Source organism: Anser anser (assembly GCF_964211835.1).
Source record: "Anser anser genome assembly, chromosome: 2".
Taxonomy (NCBI): domain Eukaryota; kingdom Metazoa; phylum Chordata; class Aves; order Anseriformes; family Anatidae; genus Anser; species Anser anser.
This window is the reverse complement of record NC_139721.1, coordinates 127,418,787-127,443,813: the sequence shown is the minus strand read 5'-3', so window position 1 is coordinate 127,443,813 and position 25,027 is coordinate 127,418,787. Positions and strand designations below refer to the sequence as shown.

General features: G+C 38.0%; 1 protein-coding gene and 1 long non-coding RNA gene across 2 annotated transcripts in view; both read right to left on the bottom strand.

Moving 5' to 3' along the window:
* Positions 1-4,934, bottom strand: part of LOC310894417 — a 14,785-nt gene extending 9,851 nt beyond the window's left edge. The window contains exon 1 of the long non-coding RNA XR_014579885.1: positions 1-4,934. This exon is cut by the window's left edge and continues 503 nt beyond it. This is a non-coding gene — a long non-coding RNA (uncharacterized lncRNA).
* A 6,716-nt stretch (positions 4,935-11,650) lies between these two features.
* The window catches only part of SKAP2 (src kinase associated phosphoprotein 2), a 115,161-nt gene continuing 101,784 nt past the window's right edge, over positions 11,651-25,027 (bottom strand). The window contains exons 11-13 of the mRNA XM_083824481.1: positions 22,434-22,546; positions 12,866-12,967; positions 11,651-12,439 (exon numbers count right to left, since the gene is read on the bottom strand). Of these exons, the coding sequence (XP_083680607.1) occupies positions 12,875-12,967; positions 22,434-22,546 (206 nt within the window). The 3' untranslated portion in view covers positions 11,651-12,439; positions 12,866-12,874. The remainder of the gene's footprint in view (positions 12,440-12,865; positions 12,968-22,433; positions 22,547-25,027) is intronic.

Genomic DNA, 25,027 nt, shown 5'->3' with positions numbered 1-25,027 from the left:
CTTGTACCCTGCAGCAGGGTTTGCTCCAGCAATGCTGTACTTCGGAGACCAATTTGTTTAGCTGATCACTGTCTCTTTGACGTGGCTGCAAATGTTACCTTTCTTTTTCAATCAAAAACACAGCAGGGTGTGCCATCTGTTTGGCACAGCCTTCACTCTCTTCCCCGATGCCTTTTTGTGCAGATCATTTTACGTGGCAATTTGCACGGATCTTTTATACCTTGATTTTGGTAAACATTTCTTCTTTCTTTTTTTTAAATAACATGTCACTCTGCTGAGTGCCCTCATGGTTTAAAAAAATAATAATAATAAAAATAAAAAGCAGTGTGAACACAGGCAGTAAAATAGAACAAAAAGTATTTTAAAATAATCTTTTCCGAGCAAATGGCTGCCTGTCATTACATTGATTATTTAAAATAGACATGTTTACCAAGACTGGCTAATGCATTTTACACCACTGTGTTCCACATCATTTTCCTCCTTATATTTTACCTGGCAGGCACAGCTAATCAGAAGATTAATTTAACCATTTGAAAGACCTTTTTAAAGCAGGTTAACAAAAAAATAGCCACCGTATTAAATTGTCATTATATAACAAAAGCTAGCAGCAAAGCGGTTAACTATTTTTTCCCCAGCTCAGATGCTGCTCGGAGCAATGAAACCCCCCAAAGTAGGAACAGATGATCAGCACCACAAGCCGAAGCCACGGGGATGCTCGTGGAGTCCTGAACGCTTCACGGCATACAAATGAATTATCCTCATTCTTCTCCTGCCGGAGCATATAGGCCAGACCTCATTAGGATTCAATATCACTCGGCTTTTCTAATGTTAATGTTCCACTTACATAAGAAATGCGAGAAGGGGGGGGGACGTATGGGGAGGAGGGGGGTATGCCACAATTATGGCCAACACCATACCATAATTCTGAAAGCAGAACTTAATATTTTTGAGGAAATTACTCCATTTTCCTAGTTGCTCTCTCGGTCCTAATGCAGCATTATGTCTTTTCCTCCCTCTAATAAGCAGGTTTTGATCATGAGCTTACCCCACAGTTAGAGCAACTGTAATAACAGGTTTTATAGCCTTTTATTTTGGGGAAAAAAAAATGCCATGACTAAATAACCAACCATCAGATTGTGAAAGCTCCGAGTTCGTTTTACTGTGAAAGGAAACGTTGCACTTTACGTTAATAAACAACTGTAGGAGTTTTCACCATCCAGAAATAACTCAGACATTAGGCTGCATTCTTTTGTCTAGAGAGCAGCGAGCAGGGTAATGAAAACAAAACCCAGCAAGACATAAAAATACAATTTATACCTTTTTATCAAGCAAAGAAAAAGTTGGTTAACGTTTGAAAAGGGAGCAGTAATGTATATTTATTGACAATTTTATTGTAATAATTAGATGTTTACACAGTCTGGACATTGTGGCTAAATCACTTCCAGCATGTTTATTTGTAAAGGGCTGTTTTCAGGGCAGTGCAGTAGGCTCATTAAGAAGACAGACTGCATTAAGATTCAAAGAAATTACTACTTTCCAGGCTTTGCTTCACTGGTTTGGATTTAAAGTTTTTAAAAAAAAAAAAAAGGGGAGAAGAAAGAAGAAAGGAAGAAAGGAAAAAAGAAAGAAAAATTGAAAACCCAACAGCAATATCATCCAAATACCTAACAGCCTAGAAATGAAATAAAACAGAGAATATTTTCGCCTTTAAGGGTAACATCATCTTTCCTGTTCCAAAATAATCTGGTATTGTACATTTGAAACAATATACAACATTGTGAATGCCACTTCTAAGTGCCTCTTTGTTGCTGTTAATATATATCGCTTCACCACTTATATTTATTTTCGGCACTCCAGCTAAATGATTATGTGATATTTAAAATAAAGATTTCTCTTTTTATTATTTTTTTTTCAGGCAGTGCCTCTAGTTCACCTTTAGGACATCTTTAAGTCAGCATTTGGTTTACAAATTTATTTGATGTGTAGGTGTCATTTTTTTCCTTCAGCCAAAGGAAGATAACTTTTCACTATGTGTAATCAGAAATGTTCGTTATTAATCAGGCAACTATTGAACATTAGATTTTTTAGGCAAGTAAGTTTTATCTTTTTATACTGAGTCTGGAAAACTCTAAATTCTCTACAGAATCCCAGTTTGGCGCTTTTTCACTAATCAATCTAAAATAATTTTTCTGTTCTGATGTGAATTTCACATGTGCTAACAGAGACTAAACACCAATTACAGATTTTTCTGCTTTTAGAAGGGTAAGGGAGAAGAAGGCACCCGGAGCAGAAGGAGCTCTCAGTAACACAGACTGGAGGAGAAAGTCCTTTCTATATCAAGTTCTGCATAGAAGAGCAGAGCATTGCATTTAGTGAAACATCCATTTTAAAATTTAAAAACTCTTTAAAAATTAAGGCAGTAAATATGCTATTATGTTGCCCTGTCCAAGTATGTTTCCATTACAATTAAGTAATCAATATGCAGTATTTATTGCTGAAAAATTATGCACAAAGAGGAGCACATAAAAGGAGCCACGTGCTTAAACCTCCCTGATTTTCCTTTAGCTGCTGTTAAGCTAGAAAGAACACTATTTTTCCCCAGAAGCAGACTTGTTAAATGCCATCCAGTATGTGCTATATAAATGCTGTCTACTTCCCACCCTCACAAATAAAAACAAAGACGATAAAAGAAATGGATAAAGAGATGTCAGTTTGCAAGGAAAATACTGGGTTATATTTCCTGAAAGCTGCACAAGCCAACTTACAAACTTGAAATATTACAGATTTAGTTTTACAAGTCAATCACAGCTATATATTTGGACTTGTAATTACTGTCAGTTTTGACAGGGAAGGCAATAATTTTTTTTCCCGACATGTGAGTTTCAATAAAATCAGGTAGCCACATCACAGAATACTTTCTTACACAGGGAATTAAAAGGACTTTTCACAGAGATAAAGAACACTGCCAGAATTAAATATGTCATACATTCAAAAGAGGATGAAAAAAAAAGAAAAAAAAAGAGGATTATCCCTACAGGTGGACCTGATCCAAAGCCCTTTATAAGGATGAGAATGCTTCTATTTACTCGAGTGAACCCTGGAAAAATCTCTTTCTGTTCTCAGAAGAGAAGAAAGAAACAACAGACAAAACTGAAGACTATTTTTATCTCTTTCTCTATTTCATAAGACACTTAGACTCTGAAGTGATAAATAAAATTTAAATACCTAAAGAGAATGAATGGCTACAATTCAAAATTGTAGCTATTTTGCTTAAAAATGCATGAGTGAAATGCTCTCCACGGCAATTAGAATCAACGTCACCTTTCACATACTCAAAATTGTTTTAATACCAGGTACAGGCAAAATCTTCCAAGGCACAGCAAGGTACGTGACACTTAAAGAAGACCTTAACTTGTCAAAAGATACTAATTGTGGGCCAAACTGATTGCAGAGGTAATGAATTAACATGCTTTTGGGGAGGGAACTGGTGAACTCAGTTTCTGCTTGGAACCTGTGGAGTTGGAGAGGAATTAGGAACACATCAAGTGAAGAACAGCAGCATTTTTAGTATATCAGTCAAAGAAAAACTGAGACTAGACCTGTATTTATTCTGCCATTTCCGAGTGGTGTCAGCTCACTGCTGACTTACAGAATTGAAGAAAACTGGCCTGGAACAGCCTGTGAGAGGTCACTTAGCACATGCCCCAACCCCAAGGCAGGAGGCCCTGTGGTTAAGTCATTCCTGGCAGGTGAGTTCATTCCCCGCAGGTTCTCAAAATCCTCTGGAAATGGAAATTGCAGAAGCTCCCCAGGCAACCAGCTCCAACGCTTCACTGCCCCTACCCTTGCAAAGCTTCACCTTGTGCCTGGTCTGCACCTACCTGGGAGCAATGTAAGCCTGTTATTTCCCGGTGTCATCTGATGATTAACATGGTCCCATTTAGCAAACTACGTGTGTAAGGCTTACCGCGAACAAAAGGTCACTCAGGCATGCCTAACATGAGATGGAGCAAACGACAAAAATGACCGGTTCGGGGTTTCTCCTACATCTATGCCCCATATCAGCCACTGTTCACTCTGAAGGGTGGTGGAAGGGGTAAGGAATTAGGCCCTAGGCAGAACAAAGCCGACGATGTACAGGCTGGTGGCTGTACGAGAGCCATATTTCCTGCTACTTTCAGAATGTGCAACTCCATTAAGTCCTCAGCATTGTACTTAATTATGAGAGCAATAAATTTGGCCTAGAGAAAATAGAATATACTGGGAGATACGGGGACTGTCAGTGGCCCATATACAGATGTTATAATTCTGTGTCAATATACCCATATAACAAGATAAATCCTCATTATTACACACTTATTCTTCGGCTGAAAGGAGAGAGGCACAGCCAAAGCATTCATCTGCCATTGACAGCTGTCTATAATAAAGGTTACTGAAGACGCTGAAAATAGCTGCCCTTATACCATTTAGATTTGGTAGCGAAAGGGTGGGGACAATGAAGCAGACGGGGTCAAACACAATTTTTTATTACTCCAGCATAAGGCTGACATACCTGCAATGTTTTTGGACTAGTAAGCCCCCATTAACCCTGGCATAATCAGAACTCAGCCCAGAGTCTGCAGATCATCAGTATGTAAAGAGGGAATCAGAAGTGGGCAGCACATAAAATACTTCCATCTTGGTCCAAGAAGTATCTTACACCTCAGAGATCTTCTCTGGGCAGCTGGAGACCAGAGCCACCTCAGTCATTCACTCTGTGCTCGCAGTACTCCCTGTGTTTAAGTGCTACACACAGATGGATTTTGAACATCAGGAAAAACTACATAAATAAACTAGCATCACTAGCATCTTATGTTAGGTCTCATCTTGAAATCACAGAAACTACTTTCCACAACACAAACAACTTGTTTTTACATCCTTTTTCTTTCTTTTTTTTTTTTTTTTTTTTTTCACATTACTAAGCACTTTTGGTTAGGACTTTCAGTGAAGCCAAGGACTGCATGCTTGCTATTGTCAATAAGGAGTTAACACTGTGCCCTCAAATTAAGATTTATCTACGTAGCTTTCATGGAGGTTAAGGGGGAGTCACATGGCTAAATTCCCTTGTTTCAGACTGTACATGCAGAACTGACTCTGTTTTCAAAAAGCATACAGTGTAAAAGACAGAAGACGATTGTGTCACTGACAACTGCCCACATTTCACATTTTTTGTAACACCAGCAGAAAAGGCAACCCTCAGGTTGAGCAGAACATTCAAGAGCCAACATACACAGGAGGGGCAGACGTTAATAAGTATTATGATGAATGTAGTCTGAATAGCTATTGTAATTTCAGTTAATACGTTTAGCAAACAGCCTGTCTACTGCTATTTTTGGACAAAATTATTGAAATAATTGTCTGAAATATAATTAATTAATAGTCAAACGCTGTTCACCAAATGAAATAAATATTCTCTCAGGAGCTGGTCAGTACTCTGTGCAATGTTCCCTATGAGTCACCCTTGCCAGATTTAGACTGAATTGCTATAACACATATTTCCAGGTTTGAAATGTTAAGACACCTAAGCAAGGTATTTTTTTACAACTGCCTCTTTAATACAGGGAATATTGCCCAGAAAGTGCAAAATAAAATTCCACTGAAATGCATTGTCTTTACCATTCAATGAAATGGACTACGTTTGTTGACTGCATGTACTTCGTGGAGCTTTCAGCTTGTCCAACAGACAGGACACATAAATGGGAAAGTATCACATCACAGCCTCATATTCTGTTCTGTCGGATCAGGCCATCATTCAAGATCCTGATCCCCACCTGATGGACAAACATCTGCACAAATTGCTGGTTCACTGACCTCATTAGAGACATTCAGTAGCAGTGCAGCAGATGAAGGGCCCAAGATGATATTGAACATAGATCAGAAAGGATCATTTTTCAGCAAAGTGTCAACCATATAGGTCTTCATTCTCTGCTGATTGCTCACGTCTCACACAGGCCACCATTGGTGCAGATTCAGGTTCATTTTCTCAAGGAGATATTTTCTTATTGTGCTCTTGAAACACGAATTTAGCCCAACTCTGTAAAAATCTGATGTTTCAAGAAGGCACCTCACGGTACAAATTCTCCTCTTCATAATTTTGTATAAGTAAATGGACGCATGATTAGAGTGAAAACAGAATTTACAATACAAGTCACAGATATAGCTTAGGAGATGGGATTATGTTGGACCATCTTTGTAGCCATCCTTTGGACACTCTCTAAGTTTTATGTTCTTATGTCATGGTGCCCAAAACCAAACACAGTGCTTGAGGTGAGGCCGCACCAGCACAGAGAAGAGCAGGACAATCCCTTCCCTCACCTGGCTAGCAGTGCTGGGCCTGACGCACCCCAAAGGTATGTTTGGCCCTCCTGGCTGCCAGGGCACACTGCTGGCTCACATTCATCATTGACCAAAACCCCCAGATCCCTTTCCATGGGGCTTCTTTCCAGCCTCTCATCCCCCCATCTGTACATACAGCCAGGTGTGTCCCTGCCAACTCAGGATATCCTATGATTCCTTTCTGTTTTAAAGTTTCACTCACCTTCTGAAAACGTACAAAGACCATGAGAGCAGATGCTTGTTTCCTGAATGCTGCCTTCAAAGCAGTGCCAGACACATTAGAGGGAAGGCAATTCTGCTCATATCTAAGTCACAAGTCAATAATGAACTACAGGTGACCTTGGGTAGCTATTAGAAGGCAGTAAGAAACGGAATGGCTGTAGAACCCCTTCTCAGTCTAGCGGTGAGTAGGTACCCACATCACCTATATTGTGCCTCAGAAGCACAAAAAAACAACAAATAGACAGGAACCTGGTTAGTTTATAGGCTTTCAAAAACAGCTCTCATATATGATAATTTGGATTACCTTTTTGTTGTTGTTATATAATGGAAATTTAGACACATAGATTACTTCCCCCTTTCATTTTAGCCTGGCACCTTGAAACTAAGTCTAAAATTAGCTTAAAATATGGGGAAAAGAAGAGATGCTAAAAAAAAAAAAGCCTGCAGTATTTTTTGGTAGAGGCAAACAAAAAATAGTGTCATAAAAGACACAGAGTGTTTGTTACTATACGCACCTGACATAATGCACTTATAGAACTATCACAGTGGATATAGAACTATCAAGTTCCTAAACAAGAACATTTAAACAGATTTTTTTTTAAAGCTTAAAAAAACACCCTCCTTCCCACACATACATGTGCACTCAGGCCTGGCTGCTTTAATTTAACTATAAGGAAAGAATGACAGTCCTCATAGAACAGAGCAGCAGAGAAGGAAGTCCCTCCGCTTCCCTGACGCCACACAACTGTTCACAGATTTCATCTTTTCCGTTTCCAAACTGAAATAAGTCTCAGAGGCTGAAGACTGCCACTGAATAAACTGCATTGCCCACACCTGTCAGACTGTCTGCGCGCTGCTCTTCGCATGCTGACCCTATTAGATTTGACTATTAAAAAGCAGCATTGGGCCATGTCAGCTCTTGGGTGGGAGACTGCAAAGGCACACTTCTGTGCTGCTGGCATTTGAAAGATTGATAGTGATCCTGGGTAATACTTTTTCCTTTAACCCAAGCGGTTCTGTACGGGGGTCAGCTGTGTGGTGCTACACACCCCATCTCATAGCACGAGGTGTAAAAACTGAAGTCCCAATTGCTTGTGGCCGTTGAAAATCCCATGGCAATATTTGTAAGTATACAAGCAATTACAGCAGATGAAGTAGCCAGACTGGTTATTCTCTTCTGCCAACATAAATCCTCCTGCAGTAACTGAATGTGGGATTTTTTTTTTTTTCATCTCACAGCATAAACTTTAAAGTATCGCTGTAAAATGCTCATTAGGCATCAAAAATCTTTATGGAGTAGCACTTGCTTCATAGCGGAGGATGAGAGGAAGTTTGTTCTACAGGTTGTGAGACACCGAGACTACTTCAGGATAAAAGCTCAAACCCACCAGTTTGCTATAGAAAAAAATATTGGACATAGTTTCAATTGCCTCTAAAAAAAATCTGCCTCCACCAGCAGCTCTTCTCAGACTGACTGCACTGTTGTGCTTTATTCTCACACACATTGCTACAAGAAGACACTCCAGATTTTTAGCGATTTTCCTGTTAATTAGGACTTGCTCCTTCCCAAAGGGTGGAAAGAAGCTAGCATCTCCAATTTTAAAATTGACTTGTGTTGGTATACCTTTCAGGTGCAGAGGTTATTCTTCTACTTTGCTTTGGATCCAGCTCCCTGTGGATTTATCTTCGTGGGGTTTTGACTACGAATTCCACACAGCACAAACAGAATTGCCTAGATCCTATTACAAAAATCATTCCTAAACAAATCCATAAAAGGCTATGATACAATGATTTACAGCTTATCATTGCATGTTCTGGTTTACAATGTAAAGGGGGAAAAAAGAAATATATACTCCTTGGCACAACTCAGTTGTGTAGAAAAGCAGCATCCCTTCGACCTGCCCATCCTGTCACCATCTTGGCCTCCCTTTACTTCTTCCTGTAGGAAGGAGAGACTGGCCAAGTCACAATTTCGTTCCAGGAGCATGAAATACTGCACTTATAACTCAGCTTAAATCGTTTAATTTAAATCTGTGGTTTGAAGTTGGTTGGTATTGACCCCTCACAAAACAACATGGGATGTAGGGTGGGAATGCACTCTGAAACAGAGATGTGGATTTGGCAGAGCACTCTTCACTGAGCTCAATGACAGTGTTTTTCCAAATAAAGATGGAATGAAACAGACATCCGTCTGAGAGATGTCAGCTCCAGAGAAACCCTGGTAAGTGAAGGTTTTACAGTTTATCAGTACATTGTGCTATGTAAAGTGGAAAGTTGTTTACAAGGTTTCCATGCATACACTTATTCCCCCAGTTTCCATATTAATAAATTTTTCATCAACTTGAGGGAAAGAGATGAGAGAAACATCAAATGGCTCATGCAGCTGAAGTGCACGCCTTTGTCACCTACCTGGGTACTTTCATCCTATGTTTTAATATTTTACAGCTTTCCTATACATCCCAGTGAGCTTTATCAAACCAAGATTCTCATTTACATCCACAACTTCATTTTTCTTTACCCGTGATAGAAAAAAAATGAATTTCTGTCTTTTGGCTACAGAGAATCAGTGCATTTTTTTTATTTAGTTCAGGTTATGGAAATAATTGCATCCCTTTCAGAAAGAGGACAAAGTATTTGGCAAAAGACATTTTGAAAACTATAGGGCCTGGTTTTGAGCTACTATTCTGGAAGCCTGATCCAGGAGAAACTGAATTCAACGGTTTCTCAGTTCCAGCAGTTTTTGGATCAGGTTCTAAAGGGTTATTCTTTATCCACCTTCTAATGCTGCATCATTCGCAGACTGCAAAGCCAAAAAGAACAAAGTTTATGCATCTGGCTTTAAATATAGAATGGGATCTTAATTAGTATTCACATTCAGCTTAATTCCAGTCAACAAAAGTTTTCATCATGAAGAGGGGAGAATAAAAGTAAGCTGATGCACATCAGCTGATCTCGCTGATGGAAGAGCTAGTGCATACACTACTACTGGAACACGTAATTAGTGGCAGTATGTACAAAGAGGTAAATCCTAACTAGGTGCTGGTAAAATATGTGAACCAGTTATCTGTATATAGAGGTACATGAAAAAATACTGGAGTGGCGTGGTTATATCTGGGCGCCTCTGCTATAAAAAGCATTTGTATTACCCTTACTTCTCTGAATAAATTCAAATGACAGCCCCATTTCATTTCTTCATTCAGTCTGGAGGCCAGATGGCATTAGAATCATTTACTTCACCTTGTTGTGCTTAATTACTACAATCAACACACTATTTTCCAAATTAATCATAACAAAGTAATTTCATTAGTAACACAGCAGGCTGTTGAATTATTAGCATCATAACAGTTTGCAAACAATTAAACTTTATTTGAACCTTAAAAATTTGCAGAGTAGAACATTATTGTAAGATCTAATGGCAGTATAGTACAAATTCAGAACAGAGCAAATAATCAAGTAAAACGCTGTACAAAATATGACTCACAATCACCTTTTAAAAAAATTAGCTGCCTGGCTGTTCACAGAAAGGCGAGTGCAACCTAAGCAAACAATGAAAATCAAGCGATTCGCGTTTTCTAACACCAAGATTTGTTTAAGTAGCACTAACGGAGATTGTCTTAGCCAAAAAAGGTTACGGCGTCTGCACGGGTTTAAAGCAAACAATCCGCCCGTGCTCCACCGCTGCTTTATTCGAGACACTCGCGGTGCCTTTCCGAGCAGCTTTCTTTTAGGTCTCGGGTTTTAAGGCAGCTCGTTTACCTCCCCCCCCCACACTCCGTGCCCGAGGAGGGGGGGCAGAGCCCCCGAGCCGCACCGCAGACAAAAGGCGCTTTATTCCCCCCGCCGCCGCCAGCCGCGGGGAGGCAGCTCGGCGGGCCGGGCGCCCATCCCTTGGCGAAGGACTCCCTCTCCTGGAAGAACGGCAAAAGGCGGCGGCGGGGACGAGGGGAGGGGGAAGGGGGCCGGGGCCGAGCCGGGCTCCTCCCGGTGCTCGCGAAAATCTGCTGCCACCTGCCGCCGCGGGCGCGCAGCGCAGGGACGCGCGGGGATGCGCGGGGACGCGCGGGGACGCGCGCAGCCGCCGCCTCCCCCCCGCCAGCCCCATTTTGCCCTTTCCAAGCGCACCTGCCCACGGACCGTTCTCGCCTCGGCCCATGAAGGAGGATTCACCCCCAAAGGCTGGGCGGTGGGTGAATTTGGGGCGCCCGGAGGAGAGGAAAGGCACCCTCGGGGCGCGGAGGTGTTAGGTGTTAGCAGGGGGAAAGGGGCTTTTATGGCTGTGGCATTAAGGCCCTCGCGTTCTGTGCACAAGCCCCAAGTAGACTTGATAAATTAAAGTAGTACAAGAGCTGAAGACTCTAATCTATCATTTGAATGCGTCACTGACGACGTGCAGAATCAACGGCAACGACTACCTCTTTTTTTAAGAAAATTGCAACAAAACTCTGTACCTTCTTTGATTCCTATTAGGATCCAGTGTACTAGGAAGTACCAGAAATGACCTAAAACAAGCACAGCACCTGAGCTTATTAAAAGGACCTGGCCCTGAGTTTAGGCTAACGTTACCCTTTAACCCACAGTGTTCCCGGGGCCCGCCTGAAGCGTAAACAGCACCAGCAGCTACAGGGGGACCTGCACAGGCTCAGCAAGCCTCAGACTGGCCTGACCTGCCTCCTTGGCAGATTAAGGGGCTCACAAATCAAGTCTGGGGGAGGATTCAAAAAAGTTGATCTTCCATGCTACTAGTCGAACGCATCTCCAAAATGAGAGATTTAATTAACTCTACCTTGTCCAACTCCTTGTTCACAAGTGAAAATATTTATCTACTGTTTTTTTTTTTTAAAGGTTTCAACTGATGCTTTTAGCCACAAAGTCCCGACACTAAGAATGCAGGCACAGCCCTTTTTAACTCAGAGCTGAAGATGTCTGTTGAACAACTTGCATCAGAAATTCCACACAACAGGGTATGCGGATTTTACTCTGTGAAAAGTACAAGCAAGGTGCAGATAAAAAAAATAGTATTTCACCACTACCACCCACAAAATCATTCATCTGCTTTTTATCTCATGTTGGCTTACCAAAAACTGTTGTCTTTAATATATTATCTTTGCCAAATTTTCACATAATTCATACCTCCAAGTCATAATGCTATCAGCACAGTATTACCCCACGTAGACAGATTTACATCAGCAAAAGAGCCAAGCCTTCATTTCACAGTACCGTAACAGTTATTACCATTAACAAAGCTAAATACAGAAGAAAAATAAATCATTGGCTGAAACTAAAAGAAAACAAAAACAAAAAACAACCAAAACCAAAAAAGACATTTGGAAGCAGAATACTTTGAAGACTTAAAATAGTACACATAAATTTCCTTTGATTTTCATAAAAACTGCAGAAAAATGTACAGTGAACTACTGCATTAAACAATTAATGCATGTATGAACTGTGCAATAGTTTTCTTTTGAAGTCCAGCTTTATTTTTTTAAATCTGAGTAACAGGTAAACACAGCCAAATTCCCTGAAAGAACACAAACGTATAGCAATACAGAGTGCTGCTAATATGCTTAAGAAAAGAGCAACAGGCACTATTTGACTGCTTGTGCCCCATATGTTAATTACCATCTATTTCATTTCCTAGCATTACAATTCTATAAAAAGTGACTAAGAAGAACATTTCTGTGGAATTATGATCAATTACAGTTTTTAATGTTTAATATATACAAGGCAATGATCTGACTACGTTCACTGAAACCACAAAATGTGTACGGCAGAATCTTCTTCCAGAGGTCGGGTCTGTAAACTGCAGCTGCACACCACTCTTGATTTCAAGTGCAGATTTCTCCTGATTAGAGAAAGGGAAGTTGAAAGCATATCATTAACAAAAAAAAACACTAAAACATACGTATAAAACTCAGTCCAAATACTTAACCCCTTCCATAGATTTCTGCACAGATCCATACATATTACTGAAGTAGCCAAACTAACTAGAAAGCATACCAACTTTGTTTTACCAAATATATATATATATATATATATATATAAATATCTGGAAGAGAACTGTAGTTATAAAATACATCATCTTTTGTACACTGTGGTTTAATATTTCATACAGAATCCCAGAAGTGCTTTAATTGAACCTTCAATATATTTTGCCATAATCTTTATGTTAACAGGACTCCTACAAAGGTTCCAGGAAAGAAATACTTATGAAACAGAGAACAAGGGAACATATAAGCCATTACAGAAGATTGGATTAAAATGTACTTACCCAGGCCTCTCAAATATCATACATCTCCATTATGTAGGCTTTAGGCACCAAGCCAATGGTTCCCTTCATTTCTCCTACCCACCAGCCAAATCTATTGTACTCCTAATTGAAAACAATATGCAATATTAACCTTTAGTCTGATATAAATGCAATAGAGTTTTGTATGCAACTCCTTATGGATGCTCTCTCTTATATACAGTTATTATCATTTCAACTGAAAATTAAAACATTATATCTTTTTGTTGGAGACATTCACATACAGAGTTAGGCAAGGATAAAAGTTAAATTTTAAAAAGGCATGCTCAAGAAAATTTCTTAATTATGGCCACAATTCTCTATAACACATACTAAAAATAGCTGACCTCTCCATCCTGTATTCGTCACATATATAGAAATCTTGTCTTTGTAACTGATATCTAATATCACGATGTTGACATATAGGAATCAGCTGAGATTCTTTCAGCATCGCAAGGCTAAACTCTAAAAAACTTATAGTCAACTTATTTTAAATAATAATTTGCTCAAATGTGAAGGGAATACTATAGATCTAATACACAATCTCCTTCTACGGACAAAGTCTACTATTGCTTTAGGCCCGCAGAAAATTCTACGGCAGATCTCATATGTCTGACAGATGACTAATGTACTTTTGTTTGAAATTTGTTTAGGCTTAGTGAGATAAATATGAAACAAAATGAATTATAATAGTTTAAAGAAATAATATCTTCCAAAAGCAATACCAAGTAAGAGTATTGTGGGATCCAAATTTAATTTTTTTCCTATGAGGTAAATATTTTAAGATCAATCCTAACAGCAGTTCAATAAATTGTAACAGCTGAAATTGCACACACACATATTGAGTTACAAATGAAGCATTATTAAAACAGAGACCCCATTCAAAAATGGAATGATTAGTAAGATAGAAATTACTTTGGAACAAACATGGAAAATACAAAATACACAGATATCTCTGATAAGCAACATCTGCTTCCTGCTACGCTGCTCTTCTGATGAGAAAAGCAAAAAGCTGTAGGATTTCTGAATTAATGGTCCTACTGAGATGACACTATAAGCTATTATTTTGACTGTAGATAAGTTTTTCGGTTATAAATAGTCAAGTGGAGCTTAAGGGTTAATGGAGTTTCATTACAGCCTGAGCTATAATGATTTGCTGCTGGCATATCTGGCGTGGTGGAGAGTTCTCTAGGGTCCTATGAGGTGCTTAGTGTACTCAGCTCTCCCTGTGCGTAACTGCGATGAAGCCTTGTTGATGGCTCACTTTCATGTTGGCCCAGGCTTTTTTTTTTTTTTCCCTAAGAACATGCAGGCAGGCAGACACACACACACTTTATTTTCTTTTTGTGAAGAGCTAAGCACAAGTCTTAAATTAAACGTTTGCTTCCTTCACAGTGCAAACAGAAGTTGGTGATTTAAAAGGTTCCATCCTACTATCCATAAAATACTGCAGTTAAGTGTGGCTTAAAGAAAGCCCATGTTAAAAAAAAAAAAAGCAGAAAAACCTTCATTTATGATGCAAACTCACAAACTGGAAAGCTGCAAAAGCGATTCCACTTTCCACTGCAGTATGGACTTGTGGGGATGAGTCTGGTCTGAAAGTTGAGAGGTACCTGAGCCTGACTCACCAGCGAGAAAACTCTAAACAGAAGTTAAGAACTCCTCATAACCTTTCCCATGGGGCACATGTTACACCCCAAATCCTTAAAGGTTGAATAATACCCTGACACTGAAGTTTATAATGTTCCAGATCAGCCTGTTTAAAATTTGTATTTTATCTCACAGTACACTGGTTAAATATACAAACTGTATTTCTAGACTAAAGTGGGAAACTGCTGAAAGGAGTAGTGCTCACGTATACTACTGGAATCTTGGCAATAAATCTCTCCAAGAGAAAGAAACAAAAGATTTTAAGCTGTTACATGGAAGTCATGAAGAGCCTGACAAAAGTGATTAAGCAAGTTTTGCTAGACATCAGCCAAAAAAACAAACAATACATGAAATGAGGGAAGTGGCTTAGTTAAGTGGTCATTAAATTGCATATGACAAATGGCACAGAAAGAGCCTGTGGACTATATTATCCATTGAAAATGTTCCACTTAGCAACACTACATGAACTTAGAAATAATTGTTTTTAAAGAAACAATTCAGATACCTCAAATTAAAATTAAGAGCGTGTCACTGTTTTGAAAACTTTGGTTTTTTGCTACTTACTAATACACCACTTACTGCTCTGGCACAAAGCTAAGTGAGAAGATGAAATGAATGTTGATGTAACAGACTAGTAAACTAATTTAAGGATTCAGTGCAACCATTATACTATACAGACAATATTCCAACACAGAAGCTTTTACTCTATCATTACTATTCTTTGAATGGGCCTCAAGAGCAACATGAATCCCAATTAAACCATCTGCAGTCTATAGAAGTCTGAACAAAAAGATAATACAGATACCTGGTTACAAAGAATATAAAACCTTAATCTCAGGTTTTGGAATAATTGCATAGCAGTCCCTTTTAAACTAATTAAAGCAAAGACATTTTTCTCTAAACTCCTAGCCACTCCTTTCTGTCTTCAGTACCATGAAAGAGTGCTTCCTAGTCAGACAGAGCAGTCCCCCACTCCTTTTCTTGCAGTCCCATATAAAATCCAAACTGATATATTGTTTCTACCAATGGTATCGATGATAAACTCCTTCATTACAATATAATTAATTCACTGTTGGTGTGAGGTCTGTATGTCTATTACCACTGCTCGAGATGTGTAGAATAAAAGTCTAAAGCCCACATTTGTGGGAAATAACGATTAAAATGCAGAAGAATCTGAAGTCAGTTAGGAGTTTTATTTTAATTCTTAGGAGTTGGGAAGCATGGTGCTTTTGCAAGCATCAGCTTAAGATCTCAGGTACCTCTGGGTCTACCATCTGGTATCCCTCACCGCATGCAGCTCTTAACATCACTGCTAACATAGGCAAGCAACTATACTTCAGAAGGACTGATAAAATAATGAAGAGTCCTTTAATCTACAGGAAACCATTGTAGTCAATTTATAAGAAATATTGCATCCCTTTGTAGGATGTGTAATTATTTTCTATTAATCATGTGCTATAAAGCTACATTATGTGGTTATTCTGTTATCACTAGAAAGAGGCCTGCAGTCAGCTCCTGACAATGTTAGGTAATTACTAACACAAAGCTTCTTTCTCCTTATGTAGAAAGGCTATCAAGATCCAGAGGTGCTGTGATGCTCGCTATATGAAAATAACTCTCCGAAGAAATTCAATAACTGCAAAATGAATTGCTCCGAGGCAAACAGAGGGATAGGAGAGGGGGCTGGGCCAAATCCAGCCACCCTGCAATGAGGAGAATGCACAAGTGTGCGGCCACAACTCCGGCACGTGACTCCAAGCACATTTGCCATAGCAGGCAATGTTGGGCAGGGGAGGGGGAGGAAGAGGCCAACACAACCCCTGGAATACAAACACCACCGTAGTGGAATATATTATGACAAATAATACAGAACAACCACGCTCACAGACAACCGAATGCTTTCTAAGCCACTTCTACGTTTTCACCGTCTTTAAGAGAGCGGCGTGTTTGTGTTTTGTCTTGTTCCAGCAGAAATTTATTAACCAAAGTAAAGTAATTTCACGAGGCAACAAGGAACAGGTTATGACTTAACATGCTGGCAATACACCCTCTGTACAGCAACATTAGAAAAAAAAATCCCATCAGGGTTTACAGGCTCCTCAGAGGCTCTCAGCTGAACACCCTGCGAGCAGATGCTTCTTATCCCGTTCCACCAATTTCACTCCTCTGATATGTATGCACCTATGACTCCATGAGATACTAGCCTTAAAAGTTTTTGCATTTGCATAAAGTACAGTAGGTAGAAATACACTACCTGATTTTCATGGATAACTTTTAAACCCAAGATTTATTCTTTTTTAAGTTTTGGATTTATTTTTTTTTTTAACTCTAGAGGAGAGGATTTTGATATGAAAGAAGAGAGATTTTTGATATGCAAGAAGAGAGATTTTTGATATGAAAGAGGATTTACGTAGCAGTCTCTCTTCTTACCTTTAGAAACAGACCCTCTGAGTAAATGAGGACCCCCAGATGCTTTGCACCATATTAACTTCTACTGACTTCAGGAAAAGTTGAGAACATCTGGTCCTTGTACAATTAGTCCCTATTGTTCAATACATATGGTATGTTGTTGTTGTTTGTTTGGTTTTTTTCTTGTTAAAAAAGGGGGGGTTGCTGAAAATCATCATTGTGTTTTGATGCCTAGAAGAAAACAATGGACTTGTATTCAAAAAACACGCAGCTGAAGCGTGTGAACTCAAGATTTTTCTCCCACCCTCTCCCATGGCATTGTAAGTAATATTAACTTACAGACTGAAGATCTGCAAGCCTTAAAACTGAAAAGCAAAATGTATTTATTGCCTTGTTTGGGGTTAAATTAAGTAGCCTCTCCTATTGATCTAAAGAAGTGTGGGAAATAGGGAGAATATTTTTTTCAAAGAATATCCTAGGGGGCAATTTTGGCAAGATAATATTTTAAAACACCTCTAATTCATCCAGAAGATTGAAGCCAGCTAAAAATTTTTAGAACTTCCTTTGGTGTAATTGCTGAATGATACACTATCAACAAGGGAGTATTTTTGGCACAGAACAGCATTTTCGCTAAAAAGCAGAAAATGACAAATGTTTTAGATAACTGAATGAGACTTCTTCACAGGTAGAGTTGTTTTAAGACAGCAATAAAATAGTCATCTTTAAGAATATAAGCCTCAGATTTACTGTATGGTAGTGTTATTAGGTTTTATTTCCTACAATGTCATGAGACAAAATAGACACCAATTTGAAAGCTTTTGATCAGAATAAGCTGACTGACTTGTGAACTAAAACTGGCACTGACAGAAAGGCCATTTTATTTTCTCTCCCATGACATGACACCAACATTTTTTTTTAATCACGTAGGTAAATGTTTACGTATTATTGGTATGCAAACCAACAGAGTGAGAGTCACTTTGCTTTAGTCTGTCTTAACTAACCTCCCACCGAAAGGCCTTCACTCTTCTCTTAGTCATGTATCTAGTCTATTTTTCTGTCAGGATACACCAGAAAAAGGCAGAAGGAAATTTACATCTCGGTAAGTGCATCCACATTTGCATCTTAGTTTTCATCAGAAATGTCCCACTGAGGCAGATCTCCCAGTACTCCCCACCTTGGCTCACTTTGCAAAGCAGTCTCAGAGCACACAAACTGGATTTCTTGCAGATGAACTAAACCAGAAGATGCACTTTCATGTGCTCCAACCACTAAGCTAGACTCATTCCACAAAACCAGACTAGACCTATCCTGACAAAAACTGTACATCCTTTTAGGATGTACAGTGTGGACACGGGGGCCTCAGCACGAAGTGTTTAACTCTGCAAATCTGCTCCTGTTGGTACACCCTGTTTGCTAACATAGATGTAGGCAGTATGATCATGAAAAGCAAAATTATCATTGAATACACCTCTGCATATGAACAGTCAGACAATGGCCTGACAAAAAACATGTGGGATTTTAGTATGCCTTTGACATCTTTTTGGGGGAAAAAATACTGAATAAAAATACTTTATGATGATTATGCACATAATGTACAAAATGTTCACACTCACTATGAAACAGCTGCACTGTTAAGCTGTACTCTATTTCATAAGCGGTAATCCGAGCTATATTTCTGAGATTTCTTTGTCTTTTCACTAAGCAAAAAATAAAGGTTTTGTATATATGGCTTGAGCATTTCAACAGACATTTGTTGTGTTGAAAGAACAAAAATCTCCCACATTGGAAGTATACAACCACTGAATAAAGGGTAATCTAGATGCCAAGTTCATACTCAAACTTTTGCTCTAGAATTTTCCATGAAAGTCAAGTCATAAATGAGATTTCCATGAATCATAAATACCAGAGTGAGTAGCATTATATCACATTAGCACATACTCAAATAATAACAGTGAAGGAGTATTCCAGTTTGAGATACAATTTCTGATTTTCAAGTACTATTTGTCGCTTTACTGCAAATATAAATGTGGTGGGAATTAAATTAGGTTAAAAGTTAAGAAATGTCAGTAATTCTGCTAAGCGGGTGCCTGCTAATGTCTAAATAAATTTCCGTTAGTATTTGCATCTGGCTCATGAAACTATGGGGTTTCCCAACATGAAATATGCACATAAAACAAATAAATACTGCAACTGCTGCACTTAGGTAAATTGTGCATACCAAACGATAAAAAATATGGCCACCAACACTCACAGTTGGCTTTGTTACTGGAAATTGATTTCCTGAATAAGAGCTATGGAAGATTTATAAAAAGAATTGTTACATCATGGATTGTATTCCCATTTGTCATGTGGGTTTGAAAGCAAAGGCAAGACCATAAATGAGTAGGAATTAAGAGCAATCATCATTTTAGAAAACAGGCTGCCCAAGTATTGCACTTCTAATAGTCAATATTAACTAAGAAACCCTATTAATGAGTCCCTCAATGAGTAGAGCTATAAAATGATTTCTACCGCATAGTGAAAGAGGGGTGTATAAATTTCTGAAAGTTCATATGATTCATGGTGTAAGTTATAAAAGCCACTTGAATATTCAGGAATAAATTCAAATGATGAATGTACAGATACTTTGATCTATTTATTTGAAAAGTTAGAGGATTTTTGTTTGTTTGTTTTAAGCTAGTATATACTACTGCAACAGTTCTCTTGTTTCTTCTCAAATTAAGGGCTCAACGTTTGAAGGAAACTCTCAAAGGCAACAAAAAAAGATAAAAAATATATTGTTTTTTAATAAAGAGCCCATTGGACAGCTGCCATGGGAAAGCCACAATAGACAAATGTTTAGATAATAGCTAAAACAGTTTTTAAATGCATCTTCTGAACAAGGAAAACTCACTTCGGTACAGTAATAACTCTAGTCATGCATAGGTATTTGTATTACCAGTGTATAAGCATGCTCATTGCATTAACACTGACTTTTGATGCTCAGTTTAAAGTAAATTATGAAGTATTTGCCTTTGCATAATGTTTAACTATTTTAGTAAATAAATATTGCCAAACAAACCTTGCTTCTACGTTCACCTAAGTTACAACTTACATGTAACATATTGCTCCTCTTGCTTTATTTAAATTATATCAGTTCATAATTACTTCAGTTGTACTAATGACTTCATTTCTTGGAAACAACATAGTCACTTTCCTCTAATTTCTCTAAAAGCATGTGAAAAAACAGTTAAAAAGCAGTAAAATACATTGCTTTGGCATAACTACTGCTGGAAGATAAAAATCTATTTTATCACACTCATTAGAACAAGCTATACCATTTATATGTCACTGCAAAATGGAGAACTATTACGTGTTGCACAAATATGCTCAACAGTTTGTTAAAGCCTCACCCTTCCTACTACAATACTACTATAACCGTACTTACTTCCTCATAAGCAAAATGAGATTTCTTCAAGAGTAATGTTCACACCTAGCTGACATATGACAGAAAGGCAATAAAGCCATAGCTAGGTTCAAGCTGAAGCTGAATTTATGACACCATTTTGGATCTATACACATCACCTCCTGTCAGTACCTGCATCTCTCATTTTCAACCACTAGATGGTGTGAAAAAATAAAAAAAATGCTGAGGATTCCTGCCAACTGCCACAAAATCCAAGTACTAATGTAGTGGATTAAGAAATATTTCTTGACGAAAAGTCTTGACCCACTTCAGGATGGTTAGGCTCACTTTTCCTTTGGTTGTATTTTCACTTACCAGACAAAGAGCCTGTAAATGATCAGTCCTTGAAACTGAACCAAGTGGAAGGTTAAGATGGATAATTCCCTGGCACTTTCCCCTCCAAGGACCCTAAATTCAGAGCTGACAGTAGCGGCCAACACTTATTCTTCTGAAAAAGCCGCAACAATCTTTAAGTGAAACAGGGCTGAAGTTTCTGGGCTCTATTTTGGAGTAAAAATCATTCCCAAACAGAAAGGCTCTATATATCTGGAGCCGCAGCAGGCCTGTTTCAAGGACTGATTACATATTAATCAAGGTATGGTCACAAGACAGTTGATACACAGATGACACCTTAAGCTACTGTTTTTCTATTCTGCTCCATTTTTTTAAATTAAATTCCTCACTGTTTGAGGGAAAGCAAATGAGTTTTTCACCTACAAGTTGAAGATTAAGATTTTATTAGTCCCTGTAACATACCAGAAAGTACAATTCTCAGAAGGCAAACGTGCAGTGCAATCTGCTTGTTTGTGGGCTTTTTTTCCTTTTTTTTCTTTCCTTTTTTTCTTTTTTTTGGGGGGGGGGGGGGGCGTACCAAAGAATTAGTACCACTCTTTAGTGCTGTATAACTGTATGAAAGCCTGCCCAACTGAAGACTGCCTTTAGTGATGTAATTCAGTTATTAGTTTAAGTGATAATGAAATGCTTCAAAAGACATACATGTTCACATTACATTAGTAATATATCTTCTATATTTTTATATGGGACTATCTTTCTACCTATAAATCTTAAATTTATTTAAACAAAAGCTGTACATTTATTATCCCTAAAACACTGTATTTAAAGGTATCACAGAAGATTTAAAGCAACTGTGACAAAACTGAAGAGTTTGAAACTAACACAAACAGATGGCTTTAGCTTTCATGCAGCTACATGTGTATTACAACATCTTTAGCACAAATTATACTGAATGGCAATTACATCTGAGATATGTATTAAAAGGTGCTTTTTAAGTGAAAACTAAAAAAGATCAACTCTTTTCTAATATGTGGGGAAAAGAGAAATTTCCTTTGATTAATTGTTCAGAACAACACTTCAATGGACCATGAGATACATAGTTTATGAGAGATTTTTTGTTTGTTTTTAAAGGAAAAATAACAAAAATCAGAAACATTAAAGCAAAACTAAATTTCATGCTTGTACTGCTTATCATCACCTCAGATGAGAAGAATTATATTCATCATTTGCTTTGCAAACAGGAAAGTAGTAAATTAAAAATTGCCCAAATCTGTCAGAGCAAACAAATTTGGAATCTGAGCTGTCAGAACAACTGCAATACATATACAAAGATGAAAACACAGTTCAGAAAAAAAAAAAAAAAAGAAAACCTCTAGCAAGTTGCCCAAAAAGTCAGAATCAGCACAGTCAGAAATATAAAACAGGAAACCAAAAACATAACATGCAAGATAATTTAAAATTCTACAAGGTTAACTTTTACAAGCAGAAAGCACATTGTCTCCTGTTAAATTAGTTAACAAATGGTAGCCAAGATTTAACAAGTAAATAAACATGCTTTTAAGTTAATTCCTGTTACATGGCTATGTTTTAAATGTGATTATAGTTCATTTGACAAAATAATTAATTGCAGTGAATATCTGATTGCAAACAAAGGATCTGAAAGGGAGTGCCAATTTCCCCCCATAGGACTGTGGGAATGTGCCCTTCTGTGCTTCTCTCTTTTTACAACTCTTTAGCCTCAGTAGCATGCTGTACCTTGCTGAGAATGTAGATAACATCACCACGTTTAAATGACAACTCGTCAGGTACATCTCCGGTGCAGTCCCACAAACCTTGGTAGAAATTGGCATAATCGGTATTTTTGCCATCTGCAAAGAAAATTACATCCAATTACAAAAGATAAAAATTGACGGACTAACATTGCTCTTTAAACCTTAAGGTACTACAAAGCAATTAATTAGTGCACATTTCTTAATGCTCTTGGTAGAAACAGCTCCTTCATACCACAAAAGCAAGTGGAAAACAAGTTTAATAGGTGAGCCCTTCACTGGCAACAGTTGTATCACTGAAGACATGTAGCTGCAGGTTTTCAAAGCATTTTACAGCTGCAACTTAAAACAGCTAGTTTTCCTCTACTAATGTATTTCCAGCAAGCCAGGGTTGTATCTCAACTTGAAACTGATAAAAATGCTAGAGTATAATTAATAACAATCTGTGAAAGGAAGCCAAAGTAAGTATTTTGTGATATGCTTCCCCTCCCTCTTCTGTTCCAACTAAACTAAATAACTTCTCTGAGAACCTTTTAGATAATCTTGGATTGTTCCTTCTGAAATATTGGAGAACTTTGAAACTGTTGCTGAAGCTGCATTTTAAAAATATTTGTGTCAGCTCCAGTTTAGGACATTAAGCTCTGGCTAAACATGCAACTACACTCCAGCCATAAACTCATCCTTCTAACAGCATAAGCACAATGGATGTGCTGTGTTCAAGCTGCCATACAGACCATTAACTGATTGATTATTTAGCACTCTTTGCTCTGTAATATGGCAATAACACAGTAATAAATGCTTTGTCATACACTTACAATACAGAGTGCGTCTACTGAAACACAGCACTTACACACGGTTAAATACACTGGGAGCTTCTGTTACACTGCAAACTATTTCCTGTTTTTAATTCCATGAGAATCGAGTGTGATGAGTTAATGCAAGAAGAATGTAAGCAATACCACTAAGATGACCAGTTACATTATGTATACACTAACCAGACAGAATGTATATGTACTAATAATTTACATCACTGGGAAGCTATCTTCTAATTCTGATAACATAAATATCACTGAACTGGCTGGATCAAGGCTGTCATCTTAGTTTTGTTATATGACCCTGGAACAGCAGGCTTGCTGGTTATTCCAACATATACCAGTTACATTTGCATGTCGTTAGCATTCTACACCATTATTTATAGTTTACAATTTAATCATGATTGGTTCACTTTATTACTGAAAAAATCCTGCTAAAATATCAAGTAACAAGTGAGATGAAGTGTCACGCTATATAAAGTAGTATTCAACTTGTATTTTTCCCCATTTTGACAAATACTTTGATTTTAATTTTAATACTCTCTAGATGAGCCAGAAGAGCTTGTTTCCAATTTATCCATTTCAGTCTGTGTTATGTGCTATCTTGTTTTGATGGCTAAACATTCACAACCTTGCCTTTAGAGCCACTGTGCAAGTTAGCCACCATTTAATTTTCCATAAACTGGTGATTAGTAGCTACCACTTACTATATAGCACTAGAGGGCGTTCTGACTATCAGTGCACAAATTCTTCTGTCATCACACCAAAAGTAGCAATTTATACATACAGTAAAGACTACTGACTATTCAGAAATAAGAGATTTTGTTACTGTAAAAATGTGTAGACAGAATAAAATCAAGAGAAAGACAGAATTATATGAAATGTTGGACCTCCAAATTTTGGCCCTTCTTATTTGTCATCTCATTATTCACCAATTTAGCATTAGACACTTAAAAATGGTAACACTGGTTAGCACCAAATCAATTTGTAATAAATATTAAATCAGAGTATCTCCTCAGCCTTTTGGTTCAGCATTGATCACAGTTCCAAGCTCTACCTCGTAAAAGATAATATAAGCCCATTTGAGAAAAAACTAAAGAGCTACTTCAGTATATTCCAGCAATAGTCTTATTGATTTGGATTTTAAATACATTAATCAGTACTTTCACTTTTTCAGAGTTGCACTAAAATGAGTCATGATTTTTCACATTTATATTTATCACTCTGAGGTCTCTTCTCGCGTTTTACATGCCTGAAGTAACTCCTAGTAACACTGATGGGAGTTGCACAGGGAACATCAGCAACAGAAGAGAACCCACATTGAGCAACATACATTTCTCCCTACATGCTCATCATGAGCATTTCATTAAGCCGTGAAGTGGGAAAGCGACTCAACTAACAACATGGCGACACTGGAAAAGATGCATTTTCAAATAAGCTTATTGCTACACTGAAAATGTTGTCCAAAGACTAACCACGGCTTGGTTAGTTCGAAGTGAAATGAAATTAAGACCAGGAGTTGCTCATATCAAAGTCACGTTTCTCTGAAAAACATTTATTGGAGCAACTGGTATATACCACGGGAACAGAAAGGGGAATAAAAGGGGTGGGAAGGTGGGGAAAGAAGTGCCAGTGTGCGTTTGTGATCAGCTATGCTGGTCTTCAAACAAGTGTTAATTCCAAAGTGGAAATCCCTTCTAATACCCATCAGCACAAGTTCCTCTAAATTCTCTAAGCAACTACACAGGCATAAACACCAAGCATAAAT